Here is a 17,692-nt window from a genome sequence, read left to right as displayed (position 1 = left end):
TTACTTACTGAACATGTCTATTGGTGGTGACTAGAACAAAACATTAGTAGGTTTAGATTATGTCTAACCTTTGATTTTGTTGAGACAAATTCTAATTAATGTTTTATGTCATTTCTTTTCATTATTGTATTAAGATTTTCTACACGAGATCTTAGTCTGCTAGTTTTTTTTTCTAGGTTTATATTACATTCATCAAGCTAATTTTTGTTACCAATCCGCTAAAGGAGGAGATTATCAATACAAGATTTTGGCTAGAACTAGGTGACTAGGTTGATAGAGTTTATTTGATGTTTTTTAAGTTAGATGATGTAAAATACTTTGACTTGACTAGATTGATAGAGTTTATTTGATGTTTTTTAAGTTAGATGATGTAAAATACTTTGACTTTATCTATAACCATTTTGAGTTTATCTAAAAGTTATTAGATAGTGTTTTAGATAAGTCAAGAATACGAAAAATTGAGTTCCAAGGAGTCTGTAACTATCCAGAGAAGAGTTTGAATGGGAAACTACATCTACTAAGAAGAATTAGCGGCAATGTTATCATCTTTTCATTAAAGTTTTTTGCAAAATAGTCGCTCCGTCAGCAAAATCTTACTGCAAATCAAACACCTTTCAGATTCGTTCCATTAGCAAAGTCGTAGTATAATTGAAACTCCTTTCAGGTTATTTATGTTTTGGATTCGATTGGATAAGCGACTTGAGAATTTTCAACTTGGAGATATTGAAGAGTATATTCTGAGTACTTGAGTGTGAAAAATTCTCTTGAGAATTTTCTAGTTATTTTTTTCTCTCTCTTCAAGAGTGTTCGTGCTCCATGTTGGAGATTGACTGATCGTCATTCAGCCACTGAAGTTCCAGGAGAAAAGCTAGTATTAAAAGATCGTCAGAGCTTTTGACTGCTACTGTGATAAAGGCAAACGAGTCATTTGTTGCGTCAAGTATGAGAGTCAATTAACAAAGGTTTTGTAATTGAGAGTTGTTTGCAATTGATTTTCAAATAATAAAATTGACTTTTTTGAGTTTGGCTACCCCGTAGGATTTTACGTTTAAAGAGTTTTTTAAAGGGTTTCCTTTCAATACTAAGATTGGTCTTAAGCAATTTATTTACTTTATGTTATTGCTTTATGATTATTAAATAATCACTTGATTCAAAACTAACCAATTAGTTGAGTGAATTGGTAGAACATTGTATTATTAATTATACAGGGGTACTTGGGTAATGCTAGATATTATTAGATATGTTAGCATTAGATCTTTTGTATGCGAAGATGGAAAACATTGTGGGTTCTCTACGACCATATAAGGTATTAATGTCAGATCTGGCATTTCCATAATGGTTTAGGAATTTCTCATCAAACACATGCATGACAGCTATACATGTGTAGCATGTGAATCTGTGTTTAAGCAAATTATCTAGATCTTGAAGGTTTTGTCTGTAATTAATTAGCATGCAAGATATTTTTGTTTGTGTCATGTGTACGTGCAAATTGAGCAGATGGGATGCTTGAATTATGGATGGTTTCTATATACACCTGCATGAATTGTTCTCTTTATCGCTTGAAATGATGCAAGAGTGTCATCTATGCGCGTTTTGTTATTGCAATTAAAGCGAAGCAAAGTCAGCAATTCTTATGGCGGAAACTTGAATGAGGGGGAGAGAGAGAGAGAATTGCCAAGAACATTCAGCGGTTTTATTCGACCATCATCTCAATCTTGTGAAGGCAATACAAAGCTGAAAAGCCATCTTAAATGCTAACCGATGCTAAATTAAAGATTATATAGGTTCAATTATTTGTGGCCAAGTATCCATTCTTATACATGGAGGAACCTTTGAAATATGGCTTTGTTTTAGATGTGGAGGAGAATACAGAACCCGGGAGCAATTTACTTGTGGCCGCCAAGTATCCCATTATTGTGAAACATGGAGGAACCTTTGAAATTTGGTTTATTCTGAGACGTGGAGAAGGAGAATGAAGAACCAGGGAGAATTGTGTAAACCACAAGTGGGCTTCTCACCTCAAAAACCCCATAAGTCCACGTAATTGTCCCTGATGTGATCGGCTGCTGTTCAATATTTGGGCCATAGACCGCCACAGTAAACGACTTTTTCTCTCCAGTGGCAGAGAATGACAGGACAGATGGTTCCACTCTAACGGTAAGAGAGGAAGGCATGGACCAACTGAGAGTGTAGGTCGAGTTTGGCGGGCCAACGTTGGTGACTGTTCTACTAAACACAGCTCTAATTGGCAAACCATCTTCCACGGCTATGGAGAATGAGGGATAATTGAGGCTCCAAGCTCTTCCAGGTACTGTGGTGGTGCAGAAACTGCTGTTGTCTCCTGTGATGAGTTTTAGCGTGGTGGTATTGTAGCCCTGCTTACAGAGGAAGTCAATGTAGTCTGCCTCAGATGCATCATAGATGAGCCCCGGGTCTATGGCTTTCAATGGGTTGATATGACCTGATCCATAGGCGAATTCAAGGTCTTCATGCTTCTTTGGGTCCACGACGAAAGCTGTTCATGAGAAAAATATGTTTAGGGAAATCTAACAAGCTCGGTCTCCTCAAATGAAGACCACACCAATGTAACTAATTTTGCTATTTGCCAATAACTCTTAAGTTCCAACCAATCAGTAGAAAGAAGGTCTGTTGAATCTGTCTGTTGTAGAAATTAGGTGTTTTTTCCTATATTAATTGTGAGGGATAGGAGCCTAGGAAATGATACGAATTAGCCATGTTTCCAGAATGAACTCAAGTTATTTGATACTTCACCTGTGGTCATGAGGGCAGATTTAATGGCGGCAGGGGACCAGTTTGGATGGACAGCCTTAACATAAGCAGCTGCACCACTAGCGTGGGGGCAAGACATGGATGTGCCAGAAATTACGTTGAATTTGACACTCCTGGTGTCCTCAGAGTCGATGGAAGGTGGTGCCACGGGAGACCAAGCAGCAAGAATGTCCACTCCAGGGGCGGTCAGATCCGGCTACAAGTCATTCAGACAAGATTGTTGGCATATCAAAGCGAGTTCTCAAACTAAACGAAAGGTGCAAAAAAACTTGGTACATTAGGTATTAAATCCATCAATCACCTTGAGAATGTCTGGGGTGATGGGGTTTGGTCCTCTGGAAGAAAACGATACAACATAAGGTGCCATGACGTCCTTCCATGTCTCGCCGACTAAAATAGTTGCGATTGGGTTTCTATCAAGGGTTTGCATAAATTCATTAGTACGGTGTAGAGAATCTAGAAGTTATGATTCTATTTAAGGAGAGATTTAATTAGTATAGAAATTTATATACTCTGTTGATTTGATGTAGTCCAAAACTTTGAGGCCATCTTCTGTGCTGATTACTGTTGCTGGGAATGAGTAACTAAAGGCAAAATCATTGATGGATGAGTCTGCAGCCATAATGGTTCCCACACCATTGGCAATTGAAACGCCGGTGCTGGCTATGAAAATGCCGCGGATACCGTCGATAGTTTCACATAAGACGATTTTTCCTTGAACTTTGTGTGAATTTAGTGCACCAGGAAAGCAAAATTTCGAAATTGTTGTATCAGCTCCTGCAGAGTAATTTACAGCACCTCCGCCCCAAATCAAGGGAAATGATTTTCCATTGAGATCAAAACTATTAACGGAGACGCCCTTCAATATTATATCGTTCAAAGTATTATTAGTATGCATGGTATTAGTGAGGATTGCTCTTTTGAATTAAACAACTTCAATACCATAAATAGGAAAACTCACCGTGTAGACTTGTCCGTTGCCAAGCGCAACTTGGGCAACAAATTTTCGGTCAATGGTGCTGGCAGCAACAGTTTGTATCCAAGGTGCGAAATTGCTGACAGTTGACGGAAAAGGCCCTGAGTTTCCAGCAGAAGCTGAGGTCAAAATGCCTTTTCTCATGGCGTGGAAAGATCCAATAGCAATTGGGTCTTCAAAATATTGCCCGGGAAAGTCAGAACCAAGGGACACTGAAATAACGTCAACTCCATCTGCTATTGCATCATCAAATGCTGCCAGGATATCTGCCGAAGAACATCCGAATGACCAGCAAACTTTATACACGGCAATCCTTGCGCCAGGAACTCCACCTGTTGCAGTTCCTTCGGCTAGCCCAAAGTAGCTCGCTCCAACTACCTCCCTTCCTGCAGCGGTTGAGGAAGTATGGGTTCCATGACCCTCAGAGTCCCTTGGAGATTTAAAGTCAGTGTCGTCGTCGGAGTTGTCACTGTTGTAGTAACGTGCTCCAATGATCTTGCTGTGAGTTTAAGAAATCTTAGTGAGCTTCTAACTAAGATGAATGACATTTTAACAAACTAAGATGATCTTGCGGTGCATGCATCGACTATATATATTGCATTTGTCAGTATTAGTATCAGTATGGTTCCCTTCTTCGTTGTTGGTTGTCTGCTATAAGTACCACACAATCTTGATAGTGGTATCATGTGAATGCAGTCCTAAAAAAGAGTTTGAAAATGTTAATTTCCACGATCTCTTTTGTTCATTTTCACTAATGCTGTTTAGGCCCAATTAAAGCTCGATTAAGTACTCGTGAGGAGAAAGAGAGCTTACTTGTTGCAGGTGAAGTTGGCACCTTGGCACTCACCCTTCCATTTACTGGGTGGAGGGCTGAGTCCTTCATCACTGAAGCTCTCAGATTCTGGCCAGATTCCTGCACCACAAAAGATGTGGAAAAAACACTTCACATTATTGAAACATAGCGTACGTTGGCTATTGACGCAAATCATATTGGTGGCAACTGTTTCGATCTCAATAGAAAACTGGCCTGTGTCTAGGAGCCCAATAATGACATCTCCTTCTTGAGGGCTTCCGCGTCTGGGCTCTGTGACACCCATGAAGTCCCATGACCTTGTAGTGTGAAGCTTTAGTTTACGGTCTGGAAAAACTGAAATTACACCTTCCATTTCTGCAAACATTGATCAATTGCTTTTAGCCCATAGCATACTGTTAACATGATATTATTCCTTGTGACTTGTTTGCATTCTCACCTGACAACTTTGCAACTTCATCATCAGTTAATTTAGCGGCAAACCCGTTAAAACTCTTCCCATAACTGTAGATTAGTGACTCTTTGGCAGATGAAGTACTGCCATTGGAAAAAAGGTATATGCTTGTTATAATTCAAAGAGTAGAAGTTATTTCCGGTAGGCACTCCTGACCTTAGCAACCTACATATAATAAGCTTCGACAGTCGACTACTCATTGTTTTTTAACCTACATGGTTCTGAACTACCATTAGAATTAAGCTCATAAAACTATCTGTATAGGCATACAGTGTTAATTTATAACTACAAAAGTTATGCAAAAATAAAGCATTTAAGAAGTAACCTTCCGAGTACTTCTTCTAGCATGGAATGGTGCGCTGATGCACCAGAAAAATCTCCCCGAGGCAGTTCTCCCATGTAGACAATGTGGACCTAAAAGTAACACGTACAAATGATTTGAATAGGATGATCTCATATTGACTTGGTTTCTACAAGATTCAAAATCTAATAAATAAGCTAATAAAACCAATCTACCTGTCTTTCCTGGCCATGGCAGCTCTGCAGAAGAGCTACAAGCAATAATGGGCACAGAAGAACATGAATTAAACCTGCCTTGGCCATTGGTGTTATATGTAACTTAGGTCGATGAACCTAAGTGTTAAAGCTAATGGCCTTAATTTCAAACTAAATGTGTGAAGTATTTATAGAAGAAGATGCATTGAAACTTGTACTTATGTCTCTCCCTTGTGCACATTGTGTAGCTTCGGTAGCTAAACTCCATATTTAACTATTTTAAAGTTTTTGTTATTGTCGCCAAATTAATCATGTTATTAAAAAGAGATTTTGGAAGAAGAACAGATATATAACTTCCATGCTATTGAGTTCTTTTGGAGTTAAACAATGTTTGAGGAGAAAAAGAAAATATAGACAGCCAGCTTGAAATGGAAAACACCAAAAAAAAAGAAAAGGAAATCATTGTTGTTTTGCCGTCTCTTAAGCACTTGGATCTATTAATAAGCTTTATGACGTTGTAATATTCTTGTTAAGTCTTATGTAAATTATTAATTATCTGGCGGTTGCTTCAAGATATATAACTTTTCGTTTCTTGGTGCATGGTTCCAGCTTTAAACGTTTTGTTGTTATTCACAATTTAAGCATTATCTTTTCTTTCACTTCTCAATATTGTTAGTTAAACTTAGGTATTTTGAACTTAGGAAGTCTCCTTATATAAATTAAGGCATCTGTTTAATAAAACGGTTCAAATTGAAGGCAAAAATGATTTTCATGAGATAGATGACCTTCTTCTTTTCTCAAAATTTTTCTTTCCAATAAAAAAAGCCATGTATGCGTTGGTACTTGATTTGGTACGCGAACTCGCTTGTACCTGGCAAAGCTTTTTTGGCATAGATCTTACTTATGTGAAAATGAAATTTGGGTTCACTACTCCCTTGTTAAACTTAGGTATAGGCTTTTAGAATCCTTTCAGCATCTACATGCAATCCGGTGTGAAGGATATACTATTCACATCTCTTATGTGATGAGATTTGATTTACGAGATCTAAGTCTTTAAATTTATCTTACAAATCAAATTAATCATGTCACGTTAATATATAATATGGAATGTGTATTTGTTGTTCTATTTTTTTTTCATTTTCTTTTCAATATTTTTTTAATATTCTTAATCATTAAAAAAATATATACAACTTCACGAATAGTCACTTCCTTAATCACTAAGTAAAAAAAAAAATTAAAATACTCAATCAGTAACTTTGAACGGTAACATTGAAGGGACTAAATAACATTTTCCTTTTAATAATGGTTTAGGGAGTTCATCCCAAACACATAGCTTTTGCATGCTACACATTTATGGTGTATGTTTAATCAAAATTATATAGATTGAATAGATTTTGTTTGTAATTAATTAGAAAATAATAAAAATATACTTCTTCCTATTAGTTTAAACTTTTGAGACAGTGATGATTTCACATGATATCAGGTAGATGTTCTGAGTTCAAATCCTAACTCTACACTCTACCCCAATTAGTTATATATTCTAGGTGTTTAGCTCACTCATCGAGAGAGAGTCTGACCCACATGTCGGGGAGTGTTAAAAATATAATACAAATAAATAAATATATATTTTCCAATTAGTTTAAACTTTTGGGACAAGTGGTGAGTTCGAACTCTAACTCTACACTCAACCTCATTCAATTAAATATTTCATTTGTTTGACCTACTCATTGAGAGAGAGTTTGACCTATATGTTATGGAAAGATGTAGATTTATTTATTCTTATTATATTCTTAATAGCAAGTAGGGATGTAAAACATGTATATGGGCTAAGCTTGACAGAACACTAGTCACTCACAATTTGCTAGTAGAATTTCCCCAACTTTATATTTCTATTTTGGCAAGGATATGTTGAGATCATAGCCCCCTCCTCATTCAAACTAAACAGGCAGCTCCTAGATATGGTCCACCTATTTTCAAATTTATGAGGATGTGGTGCACACACGTCTTTTGATTAGATTATTCAAGATAACTGGAACCAACCAATTTATAGGGAAGGACTTATGAAGTTTGCAGCTAAAGTAAAAAGGTTGAAACCTATGCTACGAACTTGGAACAAAGAGACGTTTGGCAGGGTGGAAATTCACGTGTAGAATGCTGAAGATGAGATCATGAATCTAGAGGCTTAGTTGATGGCAAACCATTGTCATGACCTAGAAATCCAGCTACATGCTAAGCAAATGGAACTTGAACAGTTTTTACTCCAAGAAGAAATTCTCCTAAAGCAGAAATCTCGGGTGAAATGGCTAAGAGAAGGGGATTCAAACTCCAAATTTTTTCATGCTACTTTACAACAAAAAAAAAAAAGAAATAGAGGGATGCTTCAGCAGATGACATTGGAAGATGGAACTCAGCTTAACTCTCCCCAGGAGATTCATGAGGAAGCTGTTAAATATTTTCAGTCTACATTAACCAGAAAAGGGGTGCATCAGATGGATACATGGCAGGATTTATTTCAAGCAGTAATTACAAAGGAGGAAAATGCTTCTCTATGCCAGAGCCCCTCTTTAGAGGAACTCAAAACAGCATTATTTGATATTCCAGGAGATGGCAGCCTTGGACCTAACGGTTTTAGATCCTGATTCTTCATAAAATGCTGGGACATCATTAAGGAAGACTTAGTAGAAGCAGCAACAAGTTTTTTTCATGGGACTCCCCTTCCTAAATTTTTTTTCTTCCACATTCATTGTTATTATTCCTAAGGAAGATAATCATTCGAGTTTTGTTAAGTTTAGGCCTATTAGTCTGTACACAGTAATTTATAAAGTTTTCTCGAAGATTATGGTGAAGAAGCTTGACCCTCTTCTCTCCAAAATTGTTTCGAAAGAATAAGGAGCTTTTAGAGACCGTAATATACATGAAAATATTATGCTTGCCTGGGAAATGCTTAATAGTGTGGGGAGGCAATGTGATGATCAAAGTGGATATGACTAAAGCATATGATCGACTTGAATGTGGATTTATTTTAGAAGTACTTCAAACTTTGGGATTCTTTGAAAAGTGGAGACAGCTGATATCAAATTGTATAACCACCCCCTATTTCTCTATTTTAATGAATAGTACTAGTAAAGGTTACTTCCAATTATCACGGAGATTAAAACAAGGGGATCCATTATCCCCTTATTTATTCATTATTGTGGAAGAAGTATTGAGCCGATTATTTAAGAAGAGTGCTTCAGATGGTAAGATGCTTGAGTACAAAACTCACAGAGGATGTCCTAGAATTTCTCATCTTCTTTATGCGGATGATCTGATGATATTCCTGAATGAATCCAAAAATTATTTGAAGGCATGTATGGATACACTACGTTTATATGAAAATATTTCTAGTCAAAAGGTGAATCATAATAAATTGGCTATGCATTTTGCTAAACATACTTGCACATCTCGCAAGACGATTGGGTTTCAAACTACAGGCTTTCATGAAGGTTCTCTCCCCTGGTTATATTTAGGTGCACCTATTAGTACAGGTAGTACACGTGACTCTCATCTAGAGCCATTAATCCAGAAAGTGCAAAAGAAATTAGCCACATAGAAGGAGCTTTACTCTCTAAGGGAGGTCGACTAGTTCTGTTAAAGCATGTGTTATCCAACATTTCTATTCATCTTTTAGCAATGCTAAATATGCCTCGTAGTGTACTTCATAAGTTTAACCAGATTTTTGCAGATTTCTTGTGGGGAAGCAAGGATGGCAAGAAGAAAAAGAAATGGGTGGCATGGGATAAAGTTTGTAGGCCTATGGCAGAAGGTGAACTCAGAATACGAAAGCTAGAAGAAATGGAGAAAGCCCTTCATATGAAATTTGTTTGGTAGTTCCTGGATGGAGATTCACTTTGGGCAAATTTTTTCTGAGCCAAATATAGAAAACAAGATCACCCATTCCTTCTAAATAAACTCTCCTATGAATCTCATTTTTGGAAGGCCTTAAAACTTTTGGTGAAATTGGTTATAAAGGGATCAGGATGGATTGTTAAGGAATGCATAATGTCATTTTGGTTTGAAAATTGGTCATCCATTGAAATACTTGGTGAAATTTCATATATTAATGATCCCTCACTAAAAGTAGCTGATGTATACTTACATGGAAGGTAACTGAGAGAAAATTCAGGAACTAGTGGGGAGTACCCTACGTGAAGATCTGAAGCGCCAAAATATCAAACTCTCTCGAGGTCCTGATATTCCTATATGGAGATCTGAACGGAATGGTAAGTTTTCTACATCTTCAGCTTGGAATTACATTTATGAACAGGGGAAAAAAGTGACATGGGCTAAATGGATCTGGCACAGACTTCTGTCGAGTAAAACTTCTACTTTTATGTGGAAAGATATGTATAAAGGTTTACCTTTTGACCAGAATATTATGAAGTTGAATATATCTTTGGCTTCTAAATGTGAATGTTATAAACTAACTGATTTTGAATGATTGGATCATTCACTTCTAATGTGAGAGATTCTTGCTTATGTCTGAAATTTTTTTGAAGTTGCTCTAGGTCTGAAACTTAGGCCAAATAGGACATGGGCGGGTAAAATACAACAATAATTATTTAAGGCTCAAGTAGTTTCTCATATCACTCTTGTGATTGGAATTCTTCCCTCTATAATCAGTTGGTTTCTATGGCTATACAAATGTAAGGCTCGCATGGAAGGGGTTACAAAAACGAGGGAGAAAGTGTGCTATAAGATCAAGAGATTTCTGGCTCAGAATATACATACAAAAACGAATAAACCATTCATCAAGTGTTTAGATGGTGCATTTTTACAACAACTAGACCTTTTGGCAATGCCTGTCAAGAATAAGAAAATTTAGATTTTTGAAATGGATGCATCCGAAACAAGATTTTGCTAAACTAAATGTTGATGGGAGTAGCTGTGGCAATCCAGGAAGAAGTGGAGGTGGAGGAATCCTGAGAGATGCGGAGGGGCACATGATTTTACTTTTATCGGATATTATGGTATAAGTTTAAACAATATTGTTGAGATCTGAGCCCTCTCAGATGGTCGTACTTTATGTGCACAGAGAAATATAATCCACATCGAAATTGAAATTGATTCTAAGCTTGTGGTTAATTGGTGGGAAAAGTGAGAGTTAGTCCCTTGGAGGAGTCAAATGTACTAGAATAGGTAAAAATGTAGGCTCGCTCGATAGTGGTAAGGTTCTATCATTATTTTAAGGAAACGAGTCACGTCACATATAGATTAGCCAAGTTGGGCTTTAGTGGTTGAGAGGCGATCTTTGAGAATAATAATAGCCTTCTAAAAGACATGTTGGGAGCTATTCGACTGGATCAAGCTGGTTTACATGTAATTCAACATAGATAAAATATTTTATGCAGGTTATTTTAGATTTAGTTGAATTTTTCAGGTATGTATTCTGTTTTGCTTTTGATTTATATGCTTATTTTAGTATATTGTATAGTGGTTGAGTTATTCTATATTTTATTTTGATGCATGGGTTTGGATTTTATGATTATATGTAACCCCCAAATGTCCAGTAGTAATCACGATATTCTTCCACCATAAGTGAGAGCTATCAATAAAATTGGGATACCGTCTTCTTTGTAAAAAAAAGTAGGAATATAAAAAAATTAGAAAACAAATTGAATCGGCCAAATTAGTGGGTTCGATCCTATTTGTAACCAATCCGGTACCGATTTTCAAAATTGGTTTGAACTGAACCGGATTGGTATATATATATATAATTTTTTATATGATATGTAAAATATGTTTTATATAAAATTTTTATGTTATATTATAAATATTATGTGCTAAATTGCTATATAATATAGAAATATTTCTTATATCAGCCGGAAGCCTGCAGTACACTAGTGCATTGAGTTTAAAAAAAAAAATCACGTGAGGTGTGCTGCGGCTTCCGGCTGATGCACAGAACTGCTCTATAATATAACATAAAATATTAATCTTATTATTCATATCTATTAATCTTATAATATAAAATTAATATAACCTTTTATATAGCATAAAGTTAATCTTATAATTTTTAATCTAACATTTAATGTAACATATAAAGTTTAATCTTATAATATTAATATAATATGAAATTTTATGTAGTGTCACACGTGTAAACGGTAAACTTATGCAAAATAAGCAGAACCGGTTCTCAAGTATCAACTTATGTAGTGCCATATGTTTACATGATAAATCGGAAAAATCAGACGGAAACAGACCAAAATCAAAAATATCAAAAAATCTGAATTGGATGATAAATTGGTCTGTATCAATTCTTAAACTCTCAAAATCGATATCTATCGATTCAGTTCTAAAATTTTGTCGAAAAGCAAACTGATCACTACCGATTACACTCCTAGCGGCAATCAAGAACTTTGTGCGCATATAATCATGTACGTGTACATGCAAATCGAGCCAATGGGATAATTAATTACGGCATTTCTATAAAACTATACTGTTCTCTTTATCGCTTTAATTAATGATGCAAGAAGTGTCACATTAATTATGTGCGTTTTTGCAAGTAAATTGAAAATAAAAATCAGAAATGCCGATGACAGGAACATGAGTGACAGACTGCACACTGCGCACAGAGAGAGAGAGAGAAAGAGAGAGAGAGAGAGGTGCCAAGAACTTTTAGCCGTTATATTCTACCTTCATGAATCTGGCAAATTATTTCAAGCGCAAACAAAAGGCAATATGAAATCATATATGGGTGGGTGGGGATTTATTTGTGGCCAAATATCCCATTCTTATGATACATGGAGGAACGTTTGAAATTTGCTTTTTTTTTAGACGAGGAGGAGAAGGGCAAGGAGGAACCGGGAAGAACTGTGTATACCACAAGTGGGCTTCTCACCATATGAAGTACCCCTTGATTCCAAATAATTGCTCCTGATGTAATTGGCCGCTGTGCAATACTTGGGCCGTAGACTTTGACTGTGAACGACTTTTTCTCTCCAGTGGCAGAGAATGATAGGACAGATGGCTCCACTACAACGTTAATTGAGGGAGGCATGTACCAACTGAGAGTGTAGGTAGAGTTTGGCGGGCCAACGTTGGTGACTGTTCTACTAAACACGGCTCTAATTGGCAAACCATCTTCCACGGCTACGGAGAATGAGGGATAATTGAGGCTCCAAGCTCTTCCAGGCACTGTGGTGGTGCAGAAACTGCTGTTGTCTCCTGTGATGAGTTTTAGCGTGGTGGTATTGTAGCCCTGCCTGCACAGAAAGTCAATGTAGTCTGCCTCAGATGCATCATAGACGAGCCCGGGGTCTACGGCTCTCAATGGGTTTATTTGACCTGATCCGTAGGCAAATTCAAGATCTTCGTGCTTCTTTGGGTCCACGTTGGAAGCTGTACATGATACAATATAGTCTCAGTGAAATATATATATATATATACACACACCCACATATTTATGAATCATGTAGCTTTTTTAGTTTTAGCCTATAAGACTGTTGTAATTCCAACAAACCAGTGAAAGCAAGGTCTGTTGAATCTGTCTCACAAATTTGTAACTCAATACGTACGTATGTTTTCCTTTATCTTCACTGAGGAGCAGGGAATAATCTACAGCTTAGTCATGTTTCAAGAAGTTAAATAATATGTTATTTAACCTGTGGTCATGAGTGCAGATTTAATGGCGGCAGGGGACCAATTTGGATGGGCAGCCTTAATATAAGCAGCTGCACCACTAACATGAGGGCAAGACATGGATGTGCCAGAAATTATGTTGTAGTTCACACTCCTAGTGTCCTCAAAAGCGATTGAGGGTGGTGCCACAGGAGACCAAGCAGCAAGAATGTCCACTCCAGGGGCTGTGAGATCTGGCTGCAAACCATCCAAACAAGAGTGTTGGCATATCAATATGTGTTCTAAACCTAAATTATAGGTGCATAAAATTTAGAAATTCAATCCTTAGATCACCTTCAGAATGTCGGGGGTGATGGGGTTTGGTCCTCTAGAAGAAAACGATACAACATAAGGTGCCATGACGTCCTTCCATATCTCACCGACAAGAATAGTTGCGATTGGTTTTCTATCAATGGTTTGTATAATTTTATTAGGATAGTGTAAAATATTTTGAACTGATTTAATATAGAAATTTACTTACTCTGTTGATCTGATATAGTCCAAAACTCTGAGGCCATCTTCTGTGCTGATTACTGTTGCTGGTAGTGGGTAATTGAAGGCAAAATCTTTGATGGATGAGTCCGCCATAATGGTTCCCACACCGTTGGCTAGTAGAACGCCGGTGCCATCGTCGAGGAACTCACATAAGACGATCTTTCCTAGAACTTCGTACGAATTCAGGGTCCCAAGAGAGCAAAATTTTGAAATCTCTGTGTCAGCTCCTGCAGAGTAGTTTGCAGCATCTCCTCCCCAAATCAAGGGAAATGATTTTCCATATAGGTTGAAGCTATTGATGGAGAGACCCTTCATTATATTGTTCAAAGAATTATAATGGTTTTAGTGATGATTACTCTTTTGAAATGCTATCTTTTGAATTAAAGAAAACTTCATTTAGGAAACTCACGGTGTAGACTTGTCCGTTTCCAAGCACAACTTGAGCAACAAATTTCCTGTCAATGGTGCTGGCCGCAACAGTGACAATCCAAGGTGCATAATTATTAATGGTAAACGGATAAGGCCCCGAGTTCCCGGCAGAAGCCGAGGTCAAAATCCCTTTTCTCATTGCGTGGAAAGACCCAATAGCAATTGGGTCTTCAAGGTATTGGAGAAACGAGCCAAAACCAAGCGACACTGAAATAATGTCAACTCCGTCTGCTATTGCATCATCATATGCTGCCAGGACATCTGCTGAAGAACATGATCCGGATGACCAGCAAACTTTATACATGGCAATCCTTGCGCTGGGAACTCCACCTCTTGCAGTTCCTTCTGCTAGCCCAAAGTAGCTCGCTCCAGCTACCTCCCTTCCTGCAGCGGTTGAGGAAGTATGGGTTCCATGTCCCTCAGAGTCCCTTGGAGATTTAAAGTCAGTGCTGTCGAAGGAGTTGTCACTATTGTAGTAACGTGCTCCAATGATCTTGCTGTTAAAAAAACAAAAATCAGAAACTGAGTTGCTAACTAAGTTGACTGCTAGAAAAGATGAATGCTTGTCTTTTTTTTTTGCAGTCTTAAGTTTGCTGGACATTAGCTTCTGAATGATTTAGATGAAGTGCATGGTGGGGCTACAATCACTTAACGTCTTTGAATTCATTTTTCTCAGGATTAAGATTGCTCGCTTTTTTACATCTTTTTGGCTGTTTGCTAGCTATTAAGACTAGAATCTGTATAATGGTATCTTTGCTTAATATTCTGTGTCTGTGAATGCAGTGAGCACTAAAATGGCTCGAGTACTCTTTTTATTTATCTCTATCTTATTTGTTCATTCCTCTAATGGTTTTTGGACCCATGGAAATGCTCAAATAAGTACTGGGGAGAATTAGAGAGCTCACTTATTGCAGGTGAAGTTGGCACCTATGCATTTGCCCTTCCATTTACTGGGTGGTGAGCTGAGCCCTTCATCGCTGAAACTTTCAGACTCTGGCCAAATTCCTACACCAGAAAAGACATGGCAAACATCAGGTTATCTTGTTTATATATGCAAATAAAATTGGATAGACTCGTGTAACCTAGTATAAAAACCTGTATCAAGAAGCCCAATAATGACATCCCCTTGAGTGCCTCCAACTTTGCCGCTGCCTGCTGGGAGATTCACGAAATCCCATGACCTTGTAGTGTGAAGCTTTAGTTTATGGTTTGGAAACACTGAAATTACACCCTCCATTTCTGCAACACATTTCAGTTGCTTATAAATTTTAGCACGGAATTACACGGTTACAAAGCTTGATCATGAGTCCTTGCCACAGCTTGTTTGACAATCTCACCTGATAACTTGCCAACTTCTTCATCGGTCAACTTGGCTGCAAAACCGTTGAAACTCCTCCCATAACTGTAAACTAACGACTCTTTGGCCGATGAAATACTGCAATTGAAAAGAGGTATATATATGCTTGAGATAATTCATAAGGTGAAGTACTCAGCCAAAAAATGTCGTATTCCTAGCTAACACTTGTCATCTCAATCTAGTAATAGTACGTTCCAAAAAATTGTTCAACGCTGCATATATAGGCAATGAGGCATCATCGGCTTTTGCATGAATACTCACGTGGAAGCTTCTAGCACTGTTATTATACACACAGTGACTATGTATATATACATATATATCGTTAAACTCCTAACAGTTCTATTTATATACGGTGTTGTCTGGAAGAATTACGTAAAAATAAAAATAAAAATTAGTAGCGACCTTCCGAGTACTCCTTCGAGCATGGAATGGTGAGTTGATGCAAGAGAAAAGTCTCCTTGAGGCCGCTCTCCCATGTATATAATGTGAACCTGTATGGAACAGATCCCACGCTGATCAATTGCTTTGAACATTAAAAAAATATAACATGTGAAGTACTAGCAGCTAGGAAAAGCAATCTACCTTTCTTTCCTGGCCATGGCAGCTTTGCAGAAGAGCTGTAAGCAACAATGGGAACAGAAGAACATGTAGGCCTGCCTTGGCCATTAATGGTGTTGAACTAATTTGCTCAAGTACTACAGAATGTAATATTTAAGCTTATAATGACTTTTCGAAATAGTTGTCGTCCGAGGTGTTTATATAAGAAACACTGAAACTTGTTTTGTCCGCCGTTTGAACCATATATACATACCTTCATGTGAAGCTTAATTCATATTGTCTTTTTTTTTTTCTATATATCTGTGTTTTTTTCAATCCCCCAAATAATTAAGCATCTCATCTTTGTTTTATTTTTGCGACATATGCTCGTTAATGTTCAATTCCTTGTATCATACGCCGGCCGGCCTCGCCTGCCATTTGATTAATTCCGTAAACTTTGCTTCGTTGGACGTCCCAGCTGGCCGTGAATATGGAAGTAGTACAACTGATGATTTCAAAGACCTCTTCTTAGACTATTTATGTAATTTTTCGTTAAAAAATATTAGAATTCACAAAATTAAAGAAATAATCGTTAATGATGATGTATAGAATTAGAATTATTATGAGGTCTAGTTAATTAAGAAAAACTATATATGGATTGAGATTCAAAAAAAATATATTGCAAAATAGAAAGAAAACTCTAAGAATAAAAAATTTATTGATAAAATTCAAAATCTTCTTCTAAGCCAAACTCAAATAGTTATAAAAATTCAATATTAATAAAAATTTGCTCAAAAAAAGCAAAATCCCAATTATTGCATAAAGAAAATTCTATACGTACACCATAATACCATCTAATTTTCATCATTACTAAATAAGATGTGGCACATTTATCACTATTAAATGATCATTTATTACATACTTCTTTATCATCTAATAATAATGAATGTACATCATACTACTTAGTATGATAAAAATATAATTAGAGTGTAATATATAACATCACTTATATATATATATATATAACACTCCATTCCTGGAGGTCCGAAGAGTTAGCTTCGATTACTCAAGAATATCTCCAATAATCAATAATAAATAAACAAAAATTCTACCAAATACTTAACTTATTGGTTCAATCCAAAAATCCGTGTTCCTCCATAGAAATATTAAACAAAAACCTCAATAAAATGAAATAACATCTCTGCAAAGATTCAAATTATTCATAACTTGACGTAATAAAATAAGCGCCAGAGATAAAACTACTAAATATGATCCTCCAAAATACTTGTACCCTTAACACTCATTCATCTATGATCATCAGACTTTTCCAATACTTCATACTCTTGTTCTTCAGCTGAACTATAAAAATATCTGAAAAATGTTATAAAGATAAGGGGTGAGTTATCAATAACTCAGTAAGCAGAGAACATATACTAATATGTAAATATGAGCATTTATCAAACTTTGAAATACTGAACAAAATATTTTCTCTCAGAATGCAAAATTAGAAAACTTGTTTTCAGAATGCAAAATCAAAACATATTACTAAAAATATAAGAACAAAACTTTCAGAAAACATTCTTATTCAAAATGTTCTTGGCATAGCATAATTGAAATATCATATCATAACAGAATTCTATATTTAACCCCTGTGGTAGGGTTGTGCATTCTGTGGAAAGTCAAGCAGAA

General features: G+C 36.5%; 2 protein-coding genes across 2 annotated transcripts; both read right to left on the bottom strand.

The window, feature by feature from the left end:
* Positions 1-1,805: 1,805 nt before the first annotated feature.
* Positions 1,806-5,634, bottom strand: LOC118347719 (cucumisin-like). The gene is made up of 10 exons (XM_035687807.1): positions 5,548-5,634; positions 5,357-5,445; positions 5,017-5,114; positions 4,794-4,934; positions 4,580-4,679; positions 3,752-4,265; positions 3,303-3,649; positions 3,092-3,203; positions 2,773-2,986; positions 1,806-2,515 (listed from the first exon to the last, which is right to left on the bottom strand). Exons 1-10 carry the CDS (start codon positions 5,632-5,634, stop codon positions 1,887-1,889), a joined length of 2,331 nt encoding a protein of 776 aa, XP_035543700.1. The 3' UTR covers positions 1,806-1,886.
* A 6,640-nt stretch (positions 5,635-12,274) lies between these two features.
* On the bottom strand, positions 12,275-16,132 carry LOC108990684 (cucumisin-like). Its single transcript, XM_018964716.1, has 10 exons — positions 16,049-16,132; positions 15,869-15,957; positions 15,447-15,544; positions 15,205-15,348; positions 15,015-15,114; positions 14,090-14,606; positions 13,667-13,989; positions 13,480-13,591; positions 13,170-13,383; positions 12,275-12,906 (listed from the first exon to the last, which is right to left on the bottom strand). Exons 1-10 carry the CDS (start codon positions 16,130-16,132, stop codon positions 12,275-12,277), a joined length of 2,313 nt encoding a protein of 770 aa, XP_018820261.1.
* Between the last annotated feature and the right edge of the window lie 1,560 nt (positions 16,133-17,692).

Source organism: Juglans regia, chromosome 2 (assembly GCF_001411555.2).
Source record: "Juglans regia cultivar Chandler chromosome 2, Walnut 2.0, whole genome shotgun sequence".
NCBI lineage: Eukaryota > Viridiplantae > Streptophyta > Magnoliopsida > Fagales > Juglandaceae > Juglans > Juglans regia.
The sequence above is the reverse complement of the archived record's forward strand: the minus strand, read 5'-3'. Positions and strand labels throughout refer to the sequence as shown.

Bases quoted from the DNA above. Each gene is read 5' to 3' on its own strand.
- LOC118347719 (XM_035687807.1), bottom strand. From the start codon at position 5,634: ATGGCCAAGGCAGGTTTAATTCATGTTCTTCTGTGCCCATTATTGCTT. The intron at 3,650-3,751 runs GTGAGTTTTCCT...ATAATATTGAAG, and splicing joins GCAACGGACAAGTCTACACG to GGCGTCTCCGTTAATAGTTT. The intron at 3,204-3,302 runs GTATATAAATTT...AACCCTTGATAG, and splicing joins GACTACATCAAATCAACAGA to AAACCCAATCGCAACTATTT.
- LOC108990684 (XM_018964716.1), bottom strand. From the start codon at position 16,132: ATGGCCAAGGCAGGCCTACATGTTCTTCTGTTCCCATTGTTGCTTACA. The intron at 15,115-15,204 runs GTTTTTATACTA...TTTCTGGTGTAG, and splicing joins TATTGGGCTTCTTGATACAG to GAATTTGGCCAGAGTCTGAA. The intron at 12,907-13,169 runs GTTAAATAACAT...TATCATGTACAG, and splicing joins ATCTGCACTCATGACCACAG to CTTCCAACGTGGACCCAAAG.